The following is a 21887-nucleotide window of genomic DNA, read 5'->3' as shown; positions in this document are numbered from 1 at the left end:
ATGTACAGCACTTTGGACATAGTTCCAAATTGCTCTTCAGAATGGGTCAGATCCGTTTACAATTCCAACAGTTCATTAATGTTCCATTTTTTTCCACATACCCTCCAATACTTATAATTTTCCTTTTCTGTTGTATTAGCTTATCTGATAGATGTAAGGTGGTACCTCAGAGTTGGTGGTTTTTTTTTTTTTAACTATGCTTCCAGGGTCCTTTACTAAATGTACTTTTTCTTGTACTTATGGTCTAAAGAGAGTACATTTAAAATTTCTGCTTTTCTGTATCTCTTAAGTTTTTATGCTCTAATAGTCAGTTTTTGTGAAGATGCCATGTATAGGTAAGGAAAAAAATATATACTCATTTCTATTCTTACTCAAATTTTTCCAAAGGTTTATCATTTAATTTCTCTAAAATTCTATGGATCTCTTCAATTTCTTATTTTATGGTTAGATTTATCTATTTCTGGGAATAAGGGTAGCAAATAGTATATAGTTTCACTATTTTTTACTGTACCTCTTTTTAAATTTCTTCTTTAGATACCTATTTTGGTAAATATTACTGATATTACTTCATTGTGTATTTTTGAGTGATATAGTTTCTCTGATTGGTTTCTTAACTAGGTCTTTTTGTTTTGCTGAGATCATGATTGCTATCCCCTGCTTTATTTTACTTCAGTTGAAGTCTGAGTCAGCATCAGCCTCTTATTTTAACTAGATGTCCTTTTGTATCAAATATATTAGTTATGGTTTTTAAGCCATTCTGTTATTCTCTTCCATTTTAGAGATGAGTTTGTCCCATTCACATTCATAATTATGATTACTAATAGTGTATTTCTCTAGATCCAATTCTACCTATCCTGTTATTACCCTAAACCTCCTCAAGTATGTTTTGTTTCTATTGCCATTCCTAATCCAATCTCTCTTTTGTTACTACTCTCCTTCTTTCAGTCAATTCTCATTTCAGTGAAGTTCAAGTGTTGCCCTGTTGAAGGCCACAGATATTGCGGAACCCCAGGTGAGGTATAAGACTCTTTAGTCCAGTAAGGAACAACCATCTGGTTGTGTCTGGTTTAGCTCCCCATACCCTGTAAGGCATCTCAGTCTTTCTGTGAAGTCAGGGGCATGACAACCTCTGTTGTACTTGGAGCAGAGTATGCAGACATGCACCTTGGCACGTACTATACTGACATAGCAAGGAAACATTTGCACACAAAAGCAAATTGTTTATGTAGTTGCACATGTGCAGTACCCTATAATTATGTATTTGTATTATATGAGTATATGGTATGTAAGACTGAGGGTCTCTTTGAATAAATGGACTCCTACTTGACTATCCTCTTGAGTCCCATCTCTTCATTCCTCATCCATGATCAGGGTTCGGACTGGTACCAAAGTCCTCCTGTGAACAGATCCAGACACTCCCCCCCATCTCCTCCAAGTATTCCCCCTGCCCATTAAAGCTCTTCCTTGTACAGGAAGAGTGAGATAATTTTCCCCATTCTTCCTCTCCCTTCTCCCATGTCCCAGTAAATCTCTTTCTCATTCCATTTTTTTTTTCAATATAATCAACTAACACTTGTGTCCTCTATGTGAACTTCTTATAACTACCCTGATGATAAAGTTTTTATATAGGATTATAGTTTAACCTTATTAAAATCTTAGTGACCTTTTTCATGTTTACCTTTTTATGATTCTGTGGAGTCTTGTGTTTGAATGTCAAATTTTCTATTCAGCTCTGTTCTTATCAGAAACACTTGAAAGCCCTCTATTTCATTAAATGATTTTTTAAAATTTCATCAGAAGGATTATACTCAATTTTGTTGGCTAGGTTATTCTTGCTTATAATCTCAGCTCCTTTGCTTTCTAGAGTATCATATTCTAACTCTTCATATTCTATTCATATTCATATTCTAACTTCTTTAACACAAGAAGGGCTAAATACTGAATGATCCTGACTGTGGTTCTATGATATTTAAATGATTTCTTTCTGGCTACTTGAAATATTTTCTCCTTGATATGGGAGCTCTGGAATTTGGCTATAATTTTCCCAGGGATTTTCATTTTGGAATCTCTTTCAGACACTAATCAGTGGATTCTTTCCATTTCTATCTTACCTTCTCTTTCTAAAATTATGGGGCAGTTCTTCATAATTTCTTGAAATATAACAACTATGCATTTTCCCTTGATCAGCTTTTAGGTAGTCCAACAATTCTTAAATTATGTATCCTTAAGCTATTTTCCAGATTATTTTTTTCAATGACATTTCACTTTTTCATCTATTTTTCATTCTTTTAACTTGTTTTATTATTTCTCATACAATCATTACTTTCACATGCCCAAATCTTTTTGAAGTTCTTTTATTTAGTGAATTTTTGTCCTTTTATGTTTGAAATAGCCAATTGTGCTTCTTAAGATATTATTTTCTTACTGTTTTTTGGTGCCTCTTTTGTCAAACTGTTAATTCTCTTTTAATAATTTCCTTGAATTTCTGATTTTGTTGGCAGCTGTTTTCTTGTTTTCTGAATTTGTGTCTTGGTTTTCTTTGTGACTGCAGTAGTTTTTTTATAGTCAGGTTCTTTTGTGGTTGTTGCTTATTTTCCTAGTTTATTTCTTGACTGAACTTTGTTAAGTTTGACTTTACTTACTTACAGAGAAAAAGGCACCAAGCTTCAGACTTTTTCATTATACTATTTTCAGAGCTAGTTATCAGGGTCTGTAAGTTTTCAGTGTTTTCAAGGTGGTATGTTCCAGGGAGATATGTGATTTTTCTTTCCTGGTCTCCACTCTGGTCCTTACCAAGGAAGAGCCCCTGTTTATCTATAGCCACAGGCACTAGCATTCCTCAAGGACCTAGAATTAGAATGAAGGTTCCTGTTGCCCTGTAGCTACCTTTCCACTCTGGAATTGTAACCCAGAATTATATTTGGGCAATGAAGTTGCCAGATAGCATCAGGTTTTGAGCCCAATGCCAGCAAAAAGTTTCTTTTTTGATTTGTTGTCTGATCAAAAGATGCCAGAGAACAGGGAATGAAAGAAAATAGAGATTCAATAAATAGTATAAAGGTATAAATATTAATGGAATCAAACTCAAAAACAAATGGATTCCTGGCTGCAAACTGATTTAGAAAACCACAAATTAACATTATCCATTGTCATACTGTATTTTCATTTATTTTGTTAGTTATTTCTTAATTACATTTTAATAGTTTTCAGCCACACTTGAAAATTTTGCGGAGCTTCAAGTTTAATATCACCTGTGATGTAAGAAATGAAAGAAAAGCAAAAAAAAAAAAAAAAATCTATGAGGTCTAAGCTGAGAATACAAGAAAATAAAGGGAATAGGATCAAATAGAGTATGAATAAAGCAAAAAAGGAGCTTATGAAAGTAATGTCTATGTTATAGATCCTCTATAAGGTCTTTCTATTGACTTTTCCAAGGTGAAATTCTGAAGAATCTAAAAATAACTAACAAAAAGATAACTAAAATTTTAAAACATCATCTAATACAATGAATTTTTATAATATTTCTGATTTATGGTAGAACTGTCAGGTTGTTCCAAAAATGTAGGAATCTTCTCTTATGTGTAATTTTCTATGAATAGGATTATAAGCATAATATTTCTGTCTAAAGAGTGAATATAAATCACACATGGTTAAAATTGTTACAATGGTCCTCAAATTGCAGAAAGAAAAGGGGGTGGGGGGAGAAACTTGAGTTAAAGCAGAGAGAAGGCTAACAAAATTGTTCTTGTCTATGTTATAATATAAACATCCTATAGCACTTCATGACTCTTCATAATCTATTCTAGCTCCAATCTACCTTTTGGGCCTTCCTTGTCTCCTACTATACCCTATAGTCCATATTTTAACCACATTGAACTCACTACTCACTATCTAAAGAAACCTATATTGCTTTGGCTCTGCTTCTTTGCTTAAACCTTTTCTTCAACCTTCAAACTTAGGGGAATGGATGAGACTGCAATCAATTAGCCAGTGAGCTTGGCTTTGATTCCCAGCAAAATTCAAGAACATTTTATTAAAGGGATAGTTATTAGGTATTTAGAATAACCACAGATCAGAATTTTAGAAGAGGAAGGAATTTCAGGAGTCATCTTGTCTAACCCATACCATAAAGAAATCTCTACTATAATACATCTGACAGGATAGGTATAAGGACACTAAAATATCAAACTTCTACTTGAGGGAGGAAGGGAAGGAACTCTATGGAGATGAATCAACAGATCTGTATATTCAGTCCTATATACATCTCCCCTGAACTTCATTCCTGCATCAAAAATACCTCTACATTTCAAATTAGATGTCCCAAAGATATCTCAAACTATCTAAAGCAGAACATGTTCTTTTCCTTAAAACTTATTCCCTCTTCCAAACTTCTGTTTCTAAAAAAATGTACCACCATTCTGCCAATTTCGTAGATGTATAGCCTGAGTATGTATCCTTGTCTACTCACTCTACTTCACCTTACACATCCAAAGAATTATCAAATCTTGTTTCAACTGTCACATCTCTCAAATCTTAATCCTCTCTGCTAACCTGAGTTCCTTTTGTTAAGTGCTTTACATACATTATTTCACTTAATTCTTATAATAACCCTGTGAGATAACATTATTATTATCCCCATTTTAAGATATAATGAAAGGGAGATCAAAGAGAGGGTCATACACTTGTTAAATGTCTGAAGGAGGATAAATGTGGAGTAGACCTTCTTAATATGATTTGTAAGACTTCCTCCAACAGCATTTGGCACTACTGAAAAAAGAAGCAAATAAGTAATAGTAGATTAATCTAGGGTTGGGGTTTGGAAGTGGACAAATGGTGATAAAGCAAGATAACAAGCAATTAGATAGTATTTAAGATAGCATATAGCTGAACTGTAGAATCAAGATTTCAAAGAAGAGAAGAAAGGCCTGAGAATAAGTTAATGGCCTAAGAAAGCAGGGAAAGGTGAAATGATTGAAGATTACTGTGGTCTGGTATTTGGGAGAATTGGCAGGATGGTTTATGGTCAGAGAAAAGGATTTCATAGTTATGGAATGTGGTAGTACACCTATAGAAGACGAGATCAAGGGTGTGAGTTATGGCTGAGTATCTGAAGAGCAGGGAATGTACAGATAAGTCACAGGAGTCAAACATACTAATTAACTAGGAAACAAAAATATTTCTAAGGAGATAACATGTATGGACAAAAAAAGGATTGTTCCAAACTAGAGGAAGACTGAGCTACGTATCAAATTCCTTGAGAAAAAAAGAGAAATGACAGCCATCAGATCTGATTATGATGATCTACACATAAGGGATTGCTAAATGGTGGTGGTAGGTAAGGGGAACTGGAAGAGGCAATAAGGAGTAAAAAGCATGTTCCTCCTCCTCTTGGTCCAATATGTCAAGAGACACAAGAGAGAGTGCATGTAATAACTCAATAATCAGGGACTGTCTTCTGGATAAGGTCAGATTTCTATGATACCAGGAAGACAAGATAGAGGAAAAGGTGCAATATAAAAAGTAGTTGGTTAACAACACAATAAGGTTTCCAATAAGGTACAATGAATGAAAGAGAGCAGACTGACAAAAGAATTTATTGGTAGGATTGACATAGATGGGCAAGAAGGTTTAAGGAGTGGTACTAGGGGAAGTTTTCACCTAAATCACAGGTATTCTGCAAGGAAAAAATAACTACATTCTTTAGATACGATTATCATTCCTAAGCAAAAAGGGGTAAGGATAGAATAAGTGAGTTTGACTTATTTTGCAGACTATTTTCTTCCTTTTTTTGGAATCATATCATTTTGTCTTTTTTTCCATCTTTCAAATACCACTGATAAATTCCACTGTAATGGGCTGAAACTGAGTTGATGCACTGAGGTCCGGGCACTTAAGGCTAACTACCAATTGGACAATACTCTATTAGCATATGCTTGGAGAAAGAATGGCCTTGCCCATTACTCTGTGCAGGTTTGAACTGTTTGGCTTATAGAGAGATTGAGGCAGGATTTAGAGGGTGGAGTAGGACTAGTGAGCAAGGTAGCTCGGATGGGGAGAAGAAAGAAGAGATTCTTGTGTCCCCGAGCTCTTCTTTCCCTTCGATAAAGAATAAAAATCAAGGACTTTCGCTTACCCTGACTCCGGCTGATTTTAAAGTATCCAGGGTGCTAACGCAGTCTTCACATTCCACAATCATAGTCTTCATTTCTTTCAGTACCAAAGAACACAGTTCATTTGGACAACAGGATATGAATTCAACAAAGGTATATAAGAGATCTCTAATTGCTTCTTATTTATCTTGGACACCAATTCCTCATTAATCTATTTGTTTTGTCTTTTCCAATCCAAAGTCCTTTGTATTTCGCAGAGAAAACAAAACCAATATAAGAACTACCTTCTCTTTGTTGGCCATCTACATCTAAAAATAGTCTACTTTCTTCCTTGATCTACTTTTTATCAATATAGATAAAATATACATTTTTTTAAAAACCTAATTTTTTTTAAATTTTCATTAATAGCCTCAGGTCATTCAGAGCTTTAGCATTTCTGCACTATTCTTACAACAATATTTTATAATGTTTTAGCAATCCTCTATTACCTTCCCTTGCTTCCCTCTTCTGTATAAATCTTTATTAATATGCAAGTTGGTTGGTGAATTCCCTGGGCATCCACAAAAGTCTCTCCAAACAACTCCTGTTTTTTCTTCCTGAGAAGAATTGTTTGCGTTTGTCTTCAAAATTTCACTGTTAGGAGACTCATATCCCTCCTGAGCTGACTTTCCCTGTAGAAGTAGCACAGATTTATCAAGAACAGTTTATGCCAAACTAACCCCAATTCCCCTTTTTAAAAGGATAATTTGATCAGTAGTTGAGAGGAATGACAAAGATATTGATAAATATCTTGCCAAAATTTCTGCATACAAAATCTGTACTACTTAACATATGGACAAGAAGAAGTATGTGCGAAACTGTTGTTTTTAGGTAATTTCAGAAATTGTTCTATGATCAGATCCAAAGAATAAACACTAATAGGCAGGTGCTTCTAGGGTTCTTTTCTTGGTCCTATTCTTTCTCCAAGCTCATATATTAATAAGAGTATGGTCCAATTACTATTTAGCCTTATGTGCTTGGGACCTCAGTGCATCAACTCAAGCCTCAGCCCATTACAATCCTGCTCTACATTTCTATAAGTAACAGGTAATGAAGGCATAGATGGCATGTTTAAAAAAAAAAAATCTGACAAATAACACAAAGCTAGGACTTAAATAGATCTCAAGTAAGGTGAGAAAAGGAAACAGATTAAGATTCTACCAAAATGAAATTTAACAGATGTGCATAAAATCCTATACTTTGTTTTAAAAAATCATCTGTACAAATCTAAGATTGGGATGGTATGAAGGGGTAACAATTTGTATGAAACAGAAAACCTGGGGATTTTATTTTAAGTTCAAAGGAGCTAACAATATGACACAGTTGCCAAAAAACTATTATCATAGGCTAAATTAACAAAAGAACTTTGAAGATTAAATTTGCTTGCAATCTGTTCTAGTCAGATCACATTTGGACTACTCTCTTCTACTCTGTTTCATTTTAGGAAGGTCTTCAGCAAACTGAAAAATGTGAAAAGCATTATATGGATGATAATGAACTTTCACATTATGCCATGAAATTTGATTGAAGGACACGTAATGTGTAGTTTGCAGATAAAAGTTAAGTTCATGTATTTGTAGGTATGTCAACCATTAGCATTAAACTTTTTTTTCTTGAATCTAGAATCCAGAATCAGGAACAATGGGAAAAAGTTATCAAGAAGTCAATTTAGGCTCAATACAAGGAAAAATGTCCTCCAAATTAGAGCTCACCAAAAATGAAATGGCTTGCCTCTCGATGATGGATCTTTTGTTACCAGAGGTCTTCAAGTAGAACTTAAATGACTACTTAAATGTTAAACACATATTTTGTCACATGGAAATTTTTTGCATTTTATATGTATTTTTTATGCTGAATCAAAAATGCAAATGGAATTTTTCTAAGCCCCAATTATTAAGTGACAGGTAAAAATTTACATATTATATACTATAAGGTGATAAAGTACAGTTTGCTTGGGGAGAATAATAAGAAATCACTATGTAGTTGGCTTATTCTTGCTTGTCATGTAAAATACCAGTTTATATGCTAGTTGGCAAGAAAGCTGAGATGTTCAGACATGTACTGAAACTTATTATTCAAAAAGTTCTGTCGGTTATATGCCAGATATCATTTGGTAAATATCTTTATCATTTCTTTTTCTCAAGTGCATGGTTGATGTTGATGTGAAATTATTTAAATACTCAGTATGCCTCTTGCATATGTCAAACACTTAAACAATTTTTGTTATGATCCAATTCATAAATAGCAGAGAAAAAAATTTACTGATCTAGTTAAGAAAACATATTAACCCTATTTTGGTTTTAAAATTAATTTCTATAAGCCTTGGGCCCCTCACTTGTACTATTAGACTAACTGGTGGGATACATGGATCTCCTCACATGTTCCTTGCAGTTCCTATAATTTGGAGAGAACAGAAAAGAAAAATTCAATTTTTGCTTAACAAGTATATTAGGGATTACTAACAAATCTAAATATACTATTCAACATCCAAATCTACCATCACCTGAGATAGATTTTAATAATTAGAAACTCAGAATTTGGATGAATCTTGATTTACATTGTAACAATATGAACAAGAGATTAGTAAAATGATCCTCAGGAATAAATATTCTCAGCTATATATTTAGTAGCTCAAACAGATCTAAATAACCTTGTTCAAGATCATCATTCATCCAAAAATCAAAGTCAACCTTTAGCTTCTAGACTACATGGATGGAATCTCCCATAAGAGAATTCTAAAATGTTTAAAACACAGACCTTCCTCTAAACGTTAATATAAATACTATTTTTGGTATTATTGGTGGAGATCTGAAAAAGATTACATTTGTATTATGCATATATACAACTTGGATATGTCAAACATACCAGCATATGAAATGCCTTTATTTGTAAATATGAGTAAAGAAAAGAAAAACTCCTGCTATATTTGAGAGCAATATCAATTGCAGTGGTCTCAAAAGAAACAATTCATTATAGGAAAAGAAAAATTTGACAACAACAGTTAATTATTATTTTAAAGATTCCTCCCTCCTATTGAACATTATATTTGATCTAATTTGTTGAGACCAAAAATATTCAGGATTTGTCAAGATAAAAGATCAATAAAAGCTTTCTTTACCTGAAAAAAATAAAATTTTAAGAATATTTTAAATAAAATTTTAAGAATGGGAAAGCTAAAATCAAAGAAGAGATATCTGTGGGTTCTCAAATAAGAAAAAAAGAATGAAAGACAAATTTTTTTTTGAAAGACAAATATTTTGAGGCATAATTGAATTTAACTATAAGAACTCCATAGAAATCTCTTTTTAAAGTGATCAAAATATTTGAAGAAACTATAAGACAAAATTACCAAGAAATTTTCAATTAATCATTGCCAAGTAATGACTCAAGATGTATTAGTTTTATATTTGGATTTCTTCATGAAAAACCTAAGTGTAATTGTGATGAACAATGCAAACATTTCCATTTAAAAAATCTTCACAACAGAAAACTAATACCATAAATCTAAGCATATTTACTTACACCTGCTGGATACAGAGGCAGAATTCCACAATAAAATGCAAAACAAAACAAAAAACAAGAATCACCATTAGTTACATCCTAGATGAATTAAAAAAGCAAAATTTTGTTTTAAAAAATCATTTTTGAAAAAAAATATTTGTGATTTAAAATGGTAGGTAAAGGATAAAATCTGAAGCCATTTGAAAAGACAAAACAATACTAATTTTATCTTCTCCCATATCTAACTCAAATAACTTCTTGAAGCCTTTCTGATTCTTCTTTACCAAAAATTATCTTCCTTTTCTCTTTCAACTTCTACACAGTTTATATACCTCTTCTATTGCAATACCAACAACAATCTAGGAGTTATTTGTTAAGTACCAACCAAAAGAGAAAATTCACTGTCATATGCTAAAAATGCAAAAGCAAAATGAAAAATATGTAGTTCCCCCCTATATAGGGGGAACTACTGGGACAATAGAGCAACAAAACAAGTACACAGATGATACAAAACATGAATAACCAACATAATCAGGTAAGTCATCTTTGAAGAGGTAGCACAAGACCATTCACTCACAGAAAGAGGCAAAAGTGAGGAAAGAATTACCTCCTTTCTAAGGAAAGGAGATAATCTGTACAAGAGATGGTGGTAGGAGATGGAATACCAAATTCAAGGAATAGTATGCACATAAATCAGTTTGGCTGGAATGTAGATGTCTTAGGAAGAAGTAATGTTCATTAAGCCTAGAAATAAAGACTGGAGCCTGATTGTAAAAAGTTTTAAATGGAAATCTGAAAAACAATCTCTATATTAGAAGCAAAAGTCAGTTATTGAAAAGTAACATGGTCATTAGACTTGTGCTTTAGAAATATTTGACAGCTATGGGGATGAATATATTGAAGTTGAGAGATTATAGAAGTCTGAGGTCCAATGGAAACTGTTTGAATACTCCAAGGAAGAAGGAAAATGTAAGAAGTTGGGAGTGGAGTATAATAATTGGAGGACTAGCAAAGTGAAGCAAAAAAAAAAAAAAAAAAAGGAAAGAAAATAAAAATACCACTGAAATGCTTAAATAATAAATGAGCAGAAATTATTTCAGAAGACAGAGAAAAGCAAACCTGCTTTGTTACTATTATGTTAAACCTAATAAACTTTTAAGTCAAACTCTGTAATCTAAGTTCAATTTCATATATACAATCCTCTTTTCCATATACTGAAAGGTTCAATATTCTTAAGTTTGTAATGTTTATAAGTTTGCAGGATTGAATTAGCTCAAAGGAAACCGTCCAAATGTTCATAGGGACTATTGTGTCTGATCTATGGCAGGGCATTCTGAACTCAGATTGACCTGATCAGCCACAGTCTAACACACTGTAACTTGACTCTTAACATAGTGATGTCAATCTGATTCTCTTTCAGAACAATAGACAACCAACCATAGGACAATCAACCATTCTTATTAAATTTGTAATAAAAGAAAATTAAAAAAAAATTTTAATCCAGTTGAGCCTTAACAAAATGCAAATATACAAGAAATGTTATGGATACAGAAATAACAAGGCTTAGTAACCGATGAAATAGAAATAAAGTGTCTCAGGGAAGAAGAGAGCTGTGGATGAAGGGTTACAAACATGCATGAGTAGAAGGCTGGATGGTATTATCTTTAGAAAAACAGAATTATGGTGAAGGGGTAGAGAAGAGGGAAAGACTGTGAATTTTGTTTGGACATTTTTAAAGATATCTACAGTTGCTACATTATACATCACATTATATTTATGTATCTTTCTCTTACTATTACAGAAACTCTTTGAGGGCAGGGATTATATATTTCATTTTAAATCAAAGTGTCACTTTACTTAAAGCAGAAAGAGCCCTTAGTCCGAACCATTCTACCTGAGAGTCAGAGATTTTGCCAAGAGTATACAGGTAATAAATAGAAGAATCAGGATTCTGCTGCAGGCACCAGGTCTGTCTCTCCCAGTACCCACAAGCCATTACACTCAGTCCTATGACTGGCATGATGGGGATGCTCAATAAATATCACTAAATAAATGAAATGGCTGTTTCTCAATTAAGACACAAGATTCAATAACTTAACAAGCATTTATTAAATTCTTTCTGTATGCAGGAAACAGTGTACAAAGACAAAACCTAAAGGTCAACTTTAAACACTGCAGGGAACGGAGGCCCAGGGAGACTGAGGTTGTCTAAAATCACATAGGTTTAAAAAGGTTTAAAAAAAAAAAATCTGCAGACAAAGAAATCGACCTAAAATAATGACTAGAAAGACCTTTCCACAATATTTCCAGAGGGTGGAGAAGAGAGCGAGGATTCCTGGGAAGCCGAGGTTATGGAGTCTGGGTCATCCTCTCCCCAAGGGTAAAGGCACAGGGAAGGGTACCCGGGATTAGAAGAATGATGTCAGAAAGGTGGGACAGGGCAGCAAAAGTGGGGGAGAGGGGCGCTAAAGGCACAGGGAAGGGTACCCGGGATTAGAAGAATGATGTCAGAAAGGTGGGACAGGACAGCAAGTGGGGGAGAGGGGCCTGACTGTAGTGCGATCTATCTCCCTCCTCCCCATCCCCACCCCTGCAGAGTTCCCCCTCCCCCTTCATTCCCAAACCCTCAATCACCGCGGGCCAGGACCGCTTTTCGCTGGGATCCAGACGTCACGCCCTCCTCCCCGCATCTCACACAGCCCGGGCAGCGCCCTGCCCAGCCCCAGTGCGCAGGTGCCAGAATAGGGCCGCCACCATAGCCCCGCATCCCCGAGAGTGGGCTAGAGGCGGGGGAGAAAAAAGAGGAACCAAGGGGGTCCTTATGCCGCGTGAGGCGGAGTTGCGGGGGCGGAGGCGGGATAGAAAGGGTAGGGCACCGAAGAAGTGGGGGTGGGGGTGGAGGGGGCGAAGACAGCCCCGAGCTCACCTTCCAGTCGCAAGCTCCAGACCAGGCTCTTTAAAGCCGTTAGAATCTCTTTTTCCGGATCGGAAGCCGTTCATCTTTGGGCAGGAAGTCCCGCCTTTCTCCTGGAATGTTCCTGAGGCCCATGGGGGCCCGAGGCATGCGAAGAATGCTTGAGGGCAGGTCGTGCAGCCCGCTCCGGCTGGCTTCTCCCTTGGCCTCTTTTCCATCTCCCTTTCTTTACTTTCTTCCTTACTCCTTGGGTCGTCCTTAATCTGTCCCCTCCCTCTGTCACGTTCTCCCCCATGAACCTCTTGCTCTTACTTCCAGAAGATTCAGCTCGAATTCACCTGCTATTTACTTACTACAGGTGACACTGAGCAAGTCCCTTCACCGCTAGTTTCCTCAGTGAACCCGTATGAAATGGAGATAGTAATATCACCTATTGCCATTAGTTATCATAGCTGCGTGCTGGAAATGAAATCTGTTCCTGGAATCAAGGAGACACGTCAATAGATAGTACTTTATATTTACTTTTCTAAACTCCATGCCTAAACTTTAGTCGTAAACAGGACCTTATGAGAGAGTAGCAAATGAGCCTCTTTTTTGTGTGTGTTTGGTCTTTTTCTTTTTTTTAAGCCTCCCAGTGTGATATCAATTGGTTCCTCCCTATAAACTGCTTACTAATTCTGAGAATACAACTTTATTAATAAAGATTACCATCCATATGGAGCTTCTCATTCTATGTTTTCTCCCCTCTTCCTTTCTGTAAATGGCCCACAGAGAATCTCGTAACATACCAAGGTCCTTTTAGTTCTTTTTGTAGATATTAGTATTGCTTTTGGACTTTTGATCTATTGGTACCTGATTTGTCTACCGCCTTTTTTATGGGGCCATAAGTTTGTAGCTGGAAGGGATGACAGAGGTGACCTAGCCCAAAACTAACATTTTTCACAAAAACAAACGGAAGCTAATTTAGCTGCCCAGTGTCACTGGGGTAGTAAATGGCAAAGCCAGAGTTTCAAATTTAAGTCCTCTGATTCCAAATCATTGATCTTTCTACTGTACCACATTACCTACTTTAAGTCATATACATACTTGATGTGTTTTATCGAATTTTTGGAGACCAAATCATCATTGATCATCTTCAGCCTATTCAGAAACCCATTATGTTTTTCTGTTTATTTCCCTTAAAGTCACCTATACTTTTGATTTTTATGGAATTGTAGTGTTGAATGATTCATAGAGATACAGTATTATTGAGAATATACTAGTATTAAACAAATGTACTTTTGTGGCAAGGAACATCATAGCATTATTGAAAATGCTGTATAGTTTCTGAAATGCATTTCAGCCCTTTCCCCTTCTATTCAATTCTGGCAATAATTCATCATCTGTAGTGAATATATGTCAGAGGGGTTATGGTCATATCAGCATTGAATGTCAGGCAGAATTTGAACCCTACTAAACTGTTATGATCCCAAGATGAGCACTATTTCTACTATATCACATTTCATCTTCATATAATACTATATATAAAAGGAAATCTAATTTAAACACAAAATGGATATGTATTTCCCTAGTATTATCCCTGAGATTCCTAAAGTTGTTTAATTATTTTTACAGATGGGAGATTGGAGACAGTTCTGAAAAGATCAAGACTGATCCTACAATATTTTTTTTAATTGAATCTATTTACAAGTAAAGCTATCTCTCTTACTTTGGGGGATTGGGGTGTTAGGAGTATGGATGCCCCTTCAATCTGGAAAATCTACATAAAAATTTTTTGGCCCTCCATACCAGATTTAAAAAGTCAGAATTATAATTATATTAAAAGGTAAAATATATTCATATTATACAATACTATACATGCATTTTATTCTGAGTTTCTAAACTTTTTGTGTATTGTCTGCTGTCCTTTATATATTGTCTGTGGCTTCCACAAAAATTCCCCAATATTTCTATTTAATTTCTTATGCTGATGGGTAAGATAGCAGAATCACCATGGGAAGAGTCACAATGTGGAAGGAATAGCTGTATTTGATTTTGTCCTGTAACTGCTTAAGTCATGGTTCTTTGTCTCTGAATTTAGTTCACTGTTGAGCTGGCCTGTAAGAGGAGAAATGTAAAAATCCAAATTTTTTGCCTCAAGGAATTTTAATGGACCTTGGAGAATATATGAGAAAGCAAGGGACTGTAGGCCTGATATCTTTATTCCACCAAGTTATCTTTCAAAGATGTGTAGTTTACTATACCAAATTATGAGCTATTCTTTCATGGGGATTCAAAGTGCTCGTAAGAACCAAAAGGGGTGGTAGTATGTGATTGCAGGCTCCAGTTACCAAACCTCCAAATAATCATATTGTTCCCTATACCTCAGCTCTGTAACCAGTCATACCATTCTTAATTCCATGATGTTATCTGTCCTGTTCTGTTGTTTTATACTCCCCAAAAACCTACATAAGAGGAACTGTCCACTCGTTCAAGATCTGTGGCATAAATGGAGGCATGGACCTATTTATTGATAGGTAATGTGCCCCTGCTAATAAGTGAAGGTCTGCCTCACTTTACTCTTTTTATTAAAATTTTATGGAAACAAATTTGAAGTATCTATGTGGGTGTCCCTTCCACAGATGCAAGTTAGGGAAGATTCCCTCTGTGTCTAATCAGTTAAATACTTGTAGTAATTTCTTTACCCTGATATGCTAGATAGAACCTCATGAAATCACATGACTGCCTTCATTTGTGCCATAAATCTTGACTATGTAAAATAAATTGCATAAAATTGATTCATTAAGTATATTTTATGCCATTAATCACAAAGAATATCTCAAAATTCTATGGGTCTGTGAGCACACACTCAATAGTGACTTAACCAAGTGTATTCCCATTTAATTTACAAATCTCTGTTGTAAGTAAGCTACTATGATACATCAATAAAAGAATATAAAATTTTTAAAAAATATTTTGAAGTCTTAAATTCAATCCTTATATAATTCAACTGCTTCATAATGTAGAAAATTACTCTAGTGTACATAATTATAAATAGCCACCTGGTTTGTTGATCTATTCAGGATGATGGCAGTGCTTCATTCAATACCCATTTAGAATATTATTAATGACCATTTAGTCCATCCTCACTTTATTAGGAAGGAAATGGAACCAGAGATGTAATTTAAATATGGTACAGTCTAAACTGGAATCCAGGTTTTCTGGCTCAAAATTTAGTATTTCTAATATATCAACTTGGGTATGCTCAATCAACAAGTGCTGTGTTAAGAGTGCCAAGAACTGTGTTAAGAGGCTAAGGACACACAAAAAGCAAAAAACAGTCCCTGTCATCAAAAGAATTTGTATTCTAGTGGGGGGAGACATCATGCAAACAGCTATAGGCACAAAGTAAATGAAAGTTAATTCAGAGAGAACACAATGGAGAGTTAGGTTTAAGGATGACCAAAAAAAAAACTCCTGCGGAAGATAGGAGATGAGCTGAGACCTGAGGGAAGCCAGGAAGCTGTGATGAGGAAGAGAGCATTATTCCAGATAGGGAGGACAGCCAATGAACATAACATGAAGTTAAGAGATATAATGTGAGTATAAATTCTTTACACAAAAATAATATAATACAGAGCTGAAAGGAACAGAAAAGATTAATCTTAATGGTAATTAGATTTTCCCAATTTAAAGAAATTTCATGTTGAATACCATAAAGCAAACTAGTAATCCTTTTCAGAAGATGAATAATCTCCTCCTAATTTACTTATCTTTGCATAAACCTGTATTTCTGTGCATTCATTCAATTGAACCTCCTCTCTCCAAAGTCTTTAAGAATCTAATTGACAAATCTAATGGCCCCTTTTCAATATTCAATCTTTTTGACTTCTCGGCATTGAAGCCTTTGACACTGATGATCATTCTCTTCTCCCTGATACCTTATCTAGGTCTTCATTACCCTAGTTTCTCCTGATTCTTCTCTTGATGTATCTAACCAGTCCTCCTAGTCCCCTTTGCTGAAACTTCCTCCAGATCATCTTCACTAAATACTAACGAATCCTCAGTCTTTATTCTTTGCCACCTTTCTTCTCCCTTTATATTACTTCACTTAGTGATCTCATTAGCTCCTATTGATGTGGTTCAGCTCTTAGGAAGGATGTAGCAATAACCAATAAGGCCAATTGACCTTAAGAGTGATGTAGGTAGAAATGACATATATTTTTCCTTAGGCTATCCTACCCCAGTTAATTCTATATGCTAAAGCCACAAATATTGCTGGCTGTCAGATAGCAACTTGGCCTGTGATAATGGGGTTTCTGAAACTAATGAGCAACAATAATGAGGTGCTTAAAGTTCTTGCAAACACAAAACAAAATTGGGTATCTGCCACTTGACTTTGTGGCATTTCAGGCTTAAAAAATGCCTCTGGAAGGTTCTCCCACTCCTATTCCTTCACCTCCACCCCTTACTTCCCCACCCCTACTTCTACCTTACCACCCCATGAGCTCTGGCCAGAGAATTATGGTATTAAGCCTGCACACAATAGCAAAACCAAACTATTCCTCAATTCTATCTCTAAATCATAAAACATCATTAACATAAAGCTACTGGTTTCTCTAACTTTTTTCTATAAATTTATCTTTCTCGCCCCTGGTTCTTTCTAACTTTTGGAACTTGCCCACTGTTAGCAATGCAAAAAAAAAAAAAAAAAAACCCCAAAAAACAAACAAACAAAAAAATCTTGCCTCTTCACTTAGATACAAACTGAGTTTGCAAATTCTATCACCATACCTAGGGACCCTAACATTTTGGGGGTGTCTTCCACTTCAACACTTGCATTCAATTATCATCTCTATGCAGATGATTCCCAGATTTAGGGCTTGTCTAGCCCTAACCTCTCTTTTTACCCTTAATTAAACATCTCTGACTACTTATTAAATATCTTGAATTGGATATCCTGTGAACATCTTAAAATTGACATGTCTCAAACTGAATTCATTATTTTCCCCAAAAAAACCTTTCTTCTTCCTGGCTTCTTTGTTGTAATTGAGAATGCCACCATTCTTCCAGTTCTTCCAGTTATTCAGACTTGAAAATTAATTTTCTTTTAACCTTACATCCAATATCCAACATGTTGCCAAAATATGTTGATTTTACCTTATGCCCCTTATGGAATATGCCCCCTTCTCTACTTTGACATTCTTTCACCCTGATACAAGTCCTCACCAACACACAGCTGGACTATTGCTGTAGCCTGCTTTTTTGTCTGCCTACCACAAGTCTCTCCCCACTTCAATCCATCTGTCATTCAGTTATCAAAGTGATCTTCCTAGGACAAACCCCTCCCCCACATTATATTGTGAGCTCCTTGAGGGTGAGAACTGTCTTTTGCCTTTTTTGTATCCCCAGTGCTTAGCACAATGCCTAGCCCATAGCCCAGTGCTACTGACTGATTATTCAATAAAGTCCAATGGTTTTATATCCTGTTAAAAATTAGAAATGAAATCCTTTATCTGACATTCAAAGTCTCTCAGAATCCACCTTATTTCTTTTTCCTATGTTGAGGTTTTACACAAGTTATCACAAGGTATCTCAAAAGAATTTGCAGACTCATGCCCATCTCCAAATCAAGGGGTAAAGTTTATTAGAATTAAAGTGAGCTAAATTCCAAAAGAAGTTAACAATGAACCAGGAGCAAGAAAGTAAATTTACACAGAAATGTTAGAGAAACCAGGTGCTACATGTCTCTGATATGCTAATTTTACAGCTTAGAGGTAGAATTGAAAATGAGAGTTTGGTTCCAACTTTGCACAGAGATGCAATATCCATAGTACTCAGAACAGATCTCATGGGGAAGAGAAAAGAAGAAGGGAATCTTCCCAGAGATATGTTTTAGGCCTGGAAAGGCACTAAGTTAAGTAGCAGACACCCAATTTTGTTCTATACCTGCATTAACTTTAAGTCATTATTGTTGCTCATTAGTTTCAGAAACTCTGTTATTGACCAACAGTATATTATGTGACAGCAATATTGGTGGCCTTAGAATCCTGGTCATATAGAGTAAACTGGGACAGGAAAGCCTAAGGGAAGAAATACATCATTTCTACCTACATCACTCCCAAGTCCAGGTAGCTTTAGGTTATTGCTATATCCTTCCTAAAGGCTGCACTATATCAATCAGATATCATAACTTAGCAAGATTAGCTTGGCAGAAATGTGTAGGAGGCTATTGAATTGTAGCCGAGTGAAGTGTAATAAAGACAGAAAGTAGAGTGGTGATGAACATGGAAATAAAAAAGGAAAAAAGTGACCATGGGAAATGTCACAGTGCTAAAAGCTACAGGATTTGTAGGTAGATTGAATATGGAAATAGCGAGGAAAAGGGAAAAGGCAAGAATAATGTCTAAACTGCAAATGTCTAAATCTAGATGACAAAGAATAGTCAGCACCATTTCTAAACATAACAAAGGGGAAAAACGAGTTAGTTTTGAGGTAAAAAATGAATTATGTATGCAATGCATAGAAATTCAGGTGCACATTTTTCATTTAGTTAGCATGTAACTCAATATATATAGTACTGGACCTGTTGTCAGGAAGACCTAATTTTAGATCTGCTCTCAGACACTTGGCTGGATGATCTTGGGCCGATCAACCTCTGCTTGCCTCAGCTTTCTCTAAAATTAAAACAATATCACCTATCACCTATAGCTATTATGAAGATAAAATGAAACAATACTTATAAAGTGCTTTACAAATTTAAAGTGCTATATAAATGTTTGCATAGTAGGTACTTAGGGTAAAAAAAAGGGATTCAAGATTGAGTTATACAAAATTTTTAAAATATTCTTTCTTTCTTTTGATGAAGATGAAAATAAAAAGCATCCAGCTCAAGCATCATCTTTCTGGTTATCCTTTCAAGACCATCTGACCTGGAAGAAAAGCTATTATCTAGGCTAATATTCAACTGGGTTATCCAGTTGTATATTACTAAGTTGCTTTCCATGTCACTCTATGGCTTTTTGTTTGTTTGTTTGGGTTAAGCTTTTTTTAAATTATGGTAAACGTAACTGGAAGAGTCTATTCTGCATCTGAAATCTTATAGAATTTCATCTTCCTCTAGTCACTTAACCTTTACCCACTATTCTAGGTATTTAATATTTATCATTTGGATTATGTTGTGTAACTTATCTTTCTTTTATCTTTAAATTAGACTGAAAGATTCTCAAAGGCTAGAACTGTTTCTGTTATTAAATTTTATTCCCTTCAGAGTCTAATATATGACAGGTGCTAAATAAATACTTGTAAGTTGAGTGTAAGAATTTATTAGACAAGAGATTTTAGCTTTTCATCCTCTACATTTAGAACTGTAATATTTTTTAGCTTTATATAACAGAATCATAAATAGCATTTCACAGCCAAAACACATGGCTACTGTAAAAGGGGCAACTGATGCTGAATCTGCCTTGTGTTGTGGAAAAGAAAGCTGAATAATGGCTAGTGCTAAGAAACTATTTAATGCCCCACCTTCAATAGCAACTGTTTTGCAAACTGGAAGAGGCAACATAAACATTTTAGAAAAAGAGTATCCAAACAACAAACCCAAAGCAGGAACTAATAGTCCCAGGAAAAATACCTTCAAGTTAATTGTTTTTGTAAATATGAATCCCATCTTGAAACTCAAATATATCCCCACAGATATTAACACAAAACTAAAAGGTTTAATTATTTTCTCCAAGTAGTTTGCCCATTTAGGTACTTTCCGCTTAATGATTATGCCTCCCGATATTGGTATAACTATGAAAAGAAGGGTTGTCATGATTTTAGAAACAGGGATATGAAGTGAACCATGCAGTCTCAACATTCTACTATAAATATACGAATTTAGAGGCATCATTATCAGTGCTAATAATGTTGAAACACAAGTCATTACAATGGCCAAAGTGATATCACCTTCCAGAAGCAGGGCAAAGAGATAGCCTCCTCCTCCTCCAGGACAGGTACAAGTCATAACAAATCCAAAAGAGAGAGTCTGGGATAGTGCCAAAACTCTAGTAAAAATAAATCCACAAAGCGGCATGACAAAAAATTGGATAGCTGCACCAAGAAGTATTGGTAAAGGTTTCTTCCATGCAATCTGGAGTGTTTCCATTTCAATCTTGCACCCAAATGCAAATTTATTAATTAATATTATTGGCAAAATCAGCAGTAGAGCATAATTGTCAAAATGCAAAGGTGCCTTTAGAAGAGTCTCTATTTTCTGTTTGAAGATCACCTTGATTCGGATATCCTTTATCTCCTCAATGAGTCTATCTTGCCCACCTACAAAATCCCACAGTTGAATGGTTAAACTTGTCTCACCTGCTTTCTTTGTCAGTAGGTTTATTTTAAAGTTTGTAACCTCCGAAGATGTCTTGGTCACGTTCACCACTTGTGCCACTTCCAGGTCTTTTAAATCTACAGAAAGATAGCTTCTGTTTGGCTCATTGCTCTTGTAGTTTGATTTTACAATCAATGCTTCTTCTGTCTTCGTGTAAAATAGGACTTCGGTCTTGTTTAGACTCAGAAAATGAACAAATGGTTTCTGTACTTCACCCAGGGACATACCCAAGATTTGCAAAATGAAAAGTTTCATAATCATTTTAGAAAACATATTCTCTGTAGCTATCAGAGCAGAAAAATTGGCTCTGATTTAAGAAAGAATTTTATCATTTCCAGTATTCCAATTTCTGGTTGCTTTAAGTTGGAATAAATAATGAATTGTTTTTCCGGGATCAAAGTTCAGCAAAAGGGAGGAGAATAATGTCACTTGGGTTCTTCAAGTAAACACAAGGTTATCTAGTTACATAACCTGTTTAACTTGAAATCATTTGTTAAGTGAAAGAAAGCAGTGCTTTAGGAATTCTAGTTGGTGTTTTTTTTTTTTTTTTCATGATGTAACAATCTCAGTGAATATAATTTCCTTAAAATCCTTATAAAGAAAAGCAGAAATATTGAACATATTTTTGACTATAACACAATAAAAATTATACTCAATAAATGACTTTTAAGTGAAGAAATAAAATTTAACTAGAAACTAAATAACAATTGTATGGGTCAAAGAACAAACTGCAGAAACAATAGAAAATTTAATCAAAGAAAATAACAAAGAAATAACATACCAAAACTTTATGAGGTGCATAGAAATGGTTAATCTTAGGGGGGAATGTAGACCTCTAAATACATTTACAAGCAAAAGAAAGAAGAAATAAGTCAAAAAATTAGGTATGCAACTAAGAAACCAGAAAGCCAGCATAACTGGATAATTTTAACAATTTTTCATTAAGGCACCCTTGGTGAGAATA

General features: G+C 34.9%; 2 protein-coding genes across 2 annotated transcripts in view; both read right to left on the bottom strand.

The window, feature by feature from the left end:
- Positions 1-14097, bottom strand: part of IMPA1 (inositol monophosphatase 1) — a 48738-nt gene extending 34641 nt beyond the window's left edge. Inside the window, exon 1 of the mRNA XM_051969982.1 lies at positions 12577-14097. The gene's annotated coding sequence lies outside the window, so the exon portion shown is untranslated. The remainder of the gene's footprint in view (positions 1-12576) is intronic.
- Positions 14098-15677: 1580 nt separating this feature from the next.
- Positions 15678-21584, bottom strand: SLC10A5 (solute carrier family 10 member 5). The gene has a single exon (XM_051969981.1). It carries the CDS (start codon positions 21194-21196, stop codon positions 19892-19894), a length of 1305 nt encoding a protein of 434 aa, XP_051825941.1. The 5' UTR covers positions 21197-21584; the 3' UTR covers positions 15678-19891.
- Positions 21585-21887: the final 303 nt, after the last annotated feature.

This window comes from Antechinus flavipes, chromosome 1 (genome assembly GCF_016432865.1).
Source record: "Antechinus flavipes isolate AdamAnt ecotype Samford, QLD, Australia chromosome 1, AdamAnt_v2, whole genome shotgun sequence".
Lineage (NCBI taxonomy): Eukaryota > Metazoa > Chordata > Mammalia > Dasyuromorphia > Dasyuridae > Antechinus > Antechinus flavipes.
This window is presented reverse-complemented; position numbering and strand designations above follow the sequence as displayed.

Excerpts from the sequence above, each read along its gene's own strand:
- SLC10A5 (XM_051969981.1), bottom strand. The coding sequence starts at position 21,196 with ATGTTTTCTAAAATGATTATGAAACTTTTCATTTTGCAAATCTTGGGT.